Genomic DNA, 6,220 nt, shown 5'->3' on the forward strand with positions numbered 1-6,220 from the left:
ATTTGTCTTTTTTAATATTTGTTATTTTTTATATCTATTTTAATAATTAATTATAATGGGTTTTTCAAATTTCAAACAACATTTTATGATTTTTACTTTTTAGTTTAGCTCCTTTTTCTTTTTCTTTTTTTGAAATTCAAAAGTAATTTATTGGAATCATAATTTTGAGTTGTGAAATGTGCATAATTTATAAACCTACACATTAAAACTCTTTTCTACTACTTTAACTTTATTTATCTCATAGTGCACAGAAGGCTCACTTAAAAGGTTAAACATTTCAAAACCACCTACACAATTTATTTCCAAATATTGTTTAACATTAATAACTATATATAAAAATATATATATTCCTCAAAATATATATATATATATATATATATATATATATATATATATATATCAAATCCCTCTTAACACAAAATTTTCCTTGAATCAATTTACTCTCAAAATGATTTATATCTAACACAAATTTGTTAATTTCAAACACTAATCAAAATAGGGATTATTATATTCTAAGTATGATATTGTTACAATGTATTTTTTTTTGGAAAACTTACTCCTCAAATTTATTTAATGATATGACTAGTAGAATTATATATATTAAGTTGTTAGTAAATGTATATGAAAATCAATCTATGATAAGTATAAAAACACTTTTTTCATGGTGGTCTAACTATTATATATTTTAGAGTTTTTCCATGGAATTTACCTAGGATGGTGTTGGTATTTGTTAAAATCATGAGTTGTAAATTTTCCACAATCTAAATGTTTTGAGTTTTTTTAGGGTGTTGAAACCATATATGGAGTCAAAAACACATTTTAAACATTATGGTTTGACCATGATTTGACCGAAAATTGTTTAACAGATTGCTTCCAAAACCTATAATAGTTAAACAATGCCCTTACTTCATGAAACATCTCAAGATTAAAAAAACCCTAAAAGTTAACTAAATTATAACTTTATTTAAATTATTATTAATCATAAAAGTAATTAATATATAACTTAAACATATATTCATTTAAAAAAATTAACAAGATTCTTAACCATAAAGATTTACCCCACTTTATTAAGAATATCTTTAACCTATAAATAAACTTTCAAATATATTACATGTTAAAAAATCATAAATCATTTCATGAGGCTTTTTAAATTAATTAATTTAATTAAAAAAAATAGAAAGAACATAATGAATTTCGAATAAATCTCAAAATTTAATTCCTAAATTATTCTAAAAAAGTTAAACCCCTACTATCTATCTAATAATTATTGATAATTAAATTAAAATTCAAAAAACTTTGTTAGATTTGAGACTTTTGTGATCCATATTGTAGAAATGTCACATAAGGCACAATCGTCCTCGCTCTTCGGCTCTAACTGAACATGTAGAGAAATCCAAGCACCATGTCTGTATTGAGGAATCCAGAGTCATTGCTAGAGTTGATCATTTCCACCATAAGAAGCTTAGGGAGGCTCTAGAAATTGAGAGGAATCCAGAGTCATTGCTAGAGTTGCACCATGTATGTATTAAGGAATCTAGAGTCATTGCTAGAGTTGATCATCTCCACCATAGGAAGCTTAGGGAGGCTATTGAGATTGAGAGGAATCCAGAGTCATTGCTAGAGTTGATCATTTCCACCATAGGAAGCTTAGGGAGGCTATAGAGATTGAAAGGCATACCAGAAATCTCAACAAAGATGATGGCTGGAAAATGAGTAAGAGTTGGATTTTGTTCCTCTCCTTATGGTCCTCTTGTTTCATTCCCCCCATTTTATATTTTCCCCTGCTTTCCCTTTTTATATATTTGTTTGTTATCATTTGTTAATTCATGTATAATAATTTCTCAAGCTACTTAGTACTTTATATTATAGTAAATTCCCTCCTCTCATTTTCTTTGTATATTTATAACTTATATTTTATCTTCACTTTGATTCATTCTTTGACCATTTTAAAATAAATTACTAAGTTCCTAATTATTTCTTTAACATAATATTTTGAATCTCTCTTTACTTCTTATATAAGATTTTGGATCTAAACCTTTTAGTTTTAATATTAATTATAAACTCCTATCTCATTCTTAACCCTCTGATTAATTTTTGGATTATTCTCTACATTATATTAATCCTCTCCTAAATGTTAATTTATAACAATTTTTTTAACCCTAAAACGGACTATTAATTATATAACAACTATTTTTATTAATACTTAACCCCTTAAAACTGTATTTTAATCTAATATTATATATAATCTCCTAAAAACTATTTTATTAAGAGCTTACTCATATCCCCCTACTAATTACTATTATTCGTGCTCATGTCAACCAACTTATAATTAAATTAAAAAAAAATAGAATATTAAATAATTCTTTTCTAACTTTTTATGATTTTTATTTACGTGTTTAACTAATCTCCAATGGCTAGTTTCATGACCTCAATGATGCATCCTTGCTATTTATACATGAAGATTGTATGATTTTTTCACTTTGTCGTGAGGACGAACCACATTAGTTAGTTCGAAACATAGACCAAATCCTAATAATGTGATTAATCCGAAAGACATTTCTTCAAAAAACTTTATTTCAAAATAAACATACTTAGATGACATTTTAAATATATCAATTTATATAATACAATTAAAATTTGTAATAATAAAACCATACATCTCACTAACTAATACTTATGTATGTTCTAAAATTGCTGGGTTAAGAACTTGTTTTCATTCAACCTATGAAAACAGATTAACAATAAAAACCCAAAAACATTTAATAATGAAAACCTACCTATGGATCTATGGGCAAGGAAACCTGCCCGGCCACGGCACGGCGTCTGAAACGAAGATCACGCTACTCTTGGACCGCACACCACGTGACACACAAATATGCTATCCATCTGGACGAGAGGACAACACCGATAGTTTATCAAAAAAATTAAATTAATAATTATCCTACGGAGCAGGTTCATGTCAACCAATAGCTTTGCACTCACCACGTGGGTCTGCTGCAATACAGCCAGCATTTCATTTTCATCCAAATTTCAGCTTTCCGTCTTTGTATTCACATTTCATTCCCCTCTTCATCGAATTTGTCACAAAAGGAAATAACAATAGTTGCAGCTTTTCAAGCACCTTCAAATGCCCGCACCTGCAGCACGACCCCGCCCTCGCAAACCCGATGAATCTTCTTCCTCTTCATATATTCTGCTGGTGAGTGAGTACCTGGATAACTCTGTAATCAAATTATACTAATCGCAACCATCAGAGATGCTCTAAATTTCTTCATAGATTTTGATATACATCGTTGAATATTCATGTGGGTTATTATTAAATCAAAATGGGTGGAGGGTGCTGATGATGCAGGTGCAACACTTGATTGAAAAATGCCTTCTTTTCAACATGGATCAGAGAGAATGTGTGGCGGCGCTTTCAAAGCACGCCAATATCTTACCAGTCATAACCATCACAGGTATTTAATTATAACCCCTACACACTGCTGCTTCACATCTTTTGAAATCCCTATTATGTCCATGTCTTTTAGTTACTTTTTATAATTTGCAGTGTGGAATGAATTGGAGAAAGAGAACAAGGAGTTCTTCTTCTCCTATTTCCAAAACATGGAAAAGCCGGCGCACATGCAGATGTTAGGAGATTCAGCGGCTCAAGTGCCGCTTCAGAGACTCGATCAAGATTCTTGTAATTGCTGATAACGGATCTGGCGTTAGGGTTTCACGATAAATGAAGTCAGACAGTTCAAAAATATCATGGGTGATTCATTAGGGATTAGTTTAGAATGCCCGTCACGAATTTCATGGTTTAGCTTGTACAGCTTCCCATCTGAGCCGAAGCTCGTGGACAATTAGATACAAGTATAATATACCGTGTTTGTATAAATGATACATATTTCCCCTCTAAATATTATATGGTTTGTTTTATATAGATCTTGGTTTTGTTTTATCTCTCTCTGTTATTTCCATCCATGATCCTGGCCCAACCAGGCGCCCAATGGACGGTCATTATTTTTAATATCTATTCTAGATGAGTGAAAATGTAAACTTGGTCATACAGATCTAGATTCACTCAGATTTGGACTTGCTAGTGAAATGGCCTTGTCTAACTATGATAATTGGCCTTGTCTAACTATGATAATTTTATTTATTTTTTTTGTTGGGGAGATGTTGGTCTCAATTCTGTAAATTTCTAAATTAGATTTTTGTGATTATATGAATGAAATTCTAACTTCCATGAAACTATATATAATTTATTGGATCATTAACTTCTTTATTTTTTGCTTTTTGTAATTCAATCTTTTTATTATTCAAATTAATGATGGGCTGACCCAATCTTCTCACAGTCCCCTCATGCCAAGGAACCAATATTAACATACTCCTGTAATTGTCTCTAATATCTCTGAAAGCATCACATTCCAAAATGAAATGTTTTTCCGATTCCACTGTCCAGAAGTGCAAAAAGTACACACCGGCTCTTCCCAAGCTTCTTTAGGTATTTTCCAATTGATGCTAGTTAGTTCTTAATTGAGCAATAAGAATCTTTGCTCTCCATGGAATGTTAGCCCCAATGTACTATTTTTGTACTTCTTCTTTCTACCCAACTCTTTTCCCCATATATGCTTAGGAAACTTCTCCATAACATAACTCTTTAAACCCTTGCTATTTGTGGGACATGCATTGAGGGAAATACTCCATTTTTGCATCCATTTGTTCTTTTGTCTCATCCATGATTTCTTGCTTTTACTCATTCCTTCCTTGAAAATAACTTTAGGCCATCTACCTTCTCCCATTTGCTCAATTGTCTAAAGATACTTTTGCATCTATTTGTTGTTTTCTCTCATCCATGATTTCTTTCTTTCACTCATTTCTTCCTTGAAGATAACTTTAGGCCATCTACTTTCTCCCATTTGCTCAATTCTGTAAAAATACCTTATAAAACGCACCATAACAATTGCTTCAATGGAAGTTACTCCCTCAATTGTTATATATAAATTTAATACTTTTAAAAATCTTTAAAATATCTTGATAATGAAAAATTTACAACTCAGATATATACTTCCATCGAAACCATTTTTACTTAAAAAATATCAATAAACCCTTAAAAGTAATTTCTTAAATATAGAATCTAGTAAAAACTTGGATCCATTGAAAATGAATTCAGAAACATACCTTCTTAAAATACCTCGGAAGATATTGCACGAGAGTTATGAATTTGTAACCATAAACATGGAATATAATTATTTGAACTTAAGTTACAGGTTTTTTAAACTCCTCTGATATTCTGATAAGAAGTAACATATAATATACAATTTTCCTTATATCATAAATTTAAACTCCTCAGATATTCTGATAAGAAATAACATATAATATATCGTTGTCTTTATGTCATAAGTTTATTTTAACATAATTTTTTTAGTTATATATTAGTATGAAGTATTAATTTTATATAATAAATAAAGTTTAAGAAAAGAATAATATAAAAGGATTTTGATCTTTTAATTAAATTTATTAAGATGTTTTTTTATTGATTTATATATAAATATTTTTATAAGTTTAAGTAATCAGATTTTTATATATCGAAGGTATCGCATATTAATTTAGTTAATATTTAATTAAGTTACAATTTTAAGATATTATTATTATTATTAGAGGTAGTACCATTTTTAAAAGAATTTTATTTATTTATTTAGAGAATAGACTTAAGAGAATTATTTTTAATTTGGATTTGATTGTGATATTTTATTTAAATAGGTGATGAATTTTTCTTAATTTTTCATTTTAGATATAGAATTACAATTTTTTAGAGTTATGAAACAATTTTTGGTAATAATTATTTTTAAATGATTTGTGAATTAATTATATGATTAAAAATAGAAATATTAATAAATGGTGAATATATATATAGAGAGAGAATTATTTTAGATTATTACAAGTTGCTTTTTAGTTAAGATGTAGTAAGAACATCATATTTCTTTGGATACTACCAATACTTTTTATAACTATACCTTTAAAGTATTAAAAAAAACACATCACCTTTTTCTTCTTTTTTCTCAAAGAAAAATCTTAATTTTCATTATAAAAATGTTGAAAATTACACATTATAGATGTTTTGAAAACATATCTAAATATGGTAATCTGAACTGACCACTCTGACTAAAAGAAACATATACCCATAATGGATATCATGAATAAATACGTGACCATTAATATATCTCAAAAT

At 28.5% G+C, this 6,220-nt stretch overlaps 1 protein-coding gene across 1 annotated transcript; it reads left to right on the forward strand.

The window, feature by feature from the left end:
• Positions 1-3,039: 3,039 nt before the first annotated feature.
• LOC149185684 (uncharacterized) lies at positions 3,040-4,147 on the forward strand. Its single transcript, XM_089412467.1, has 3 exons — positions 3,040-3,199; positions 3,353-3,458; positions 3,551-4,147. Exons 1-3 carry the CDS (start codon positions 3,128-3,130, stop codon positions 3,694-3,696), a joined length of 324 nt encoding a protein of 107 aa, XP_089268593.1. The 5' UTR covers positions 3,040-3,127; the 3' UTR covers positions 3,697-4,147.
• Positions 4,148-6,220: the final 2,073 nt, after the last annotated feature.

The sequence above is a fragment of the Pinus tabuliformis genome, chromosome 3_1 (assembly GCF_031772625.1).
Source record: "Pinus tabuliformis cultivar Carrire ecotype Pingquan chromosome 3_1, CPIR1, whole genome shotgun sequence".
In the NCBI taxonomy this organism is placed as follows: domain Eukaryota; kingdom Viridiplantae; phylum Streptophyta; class Pinopsida; order Pinales; family Pinaceae; genus Pinus; species Pinus tabuliformis.

Coding starts and splice junctions, on each gene's coding strand:
- LOC149185684 (XM_089412467.1), top strand. CDS start 3,128: ATGCCCGCACCTGCAGCACGACCCCGCCCTCGCAAACCCGATGAATCT. Junction 3,200..3,352: donor CCTCTTCATATATTCTGCTG/GTGAGTGAGTAC, acceptor CTGATGATGCAG/GTGCAACACTTGATTGAAAA. Junction 3,459..3,550: donor ACCAGTCATAACCATCACAG/GTATTTAATTAT, acceptor TATAATTTGCAG/TGTGGAATGAATTGGAGAAA.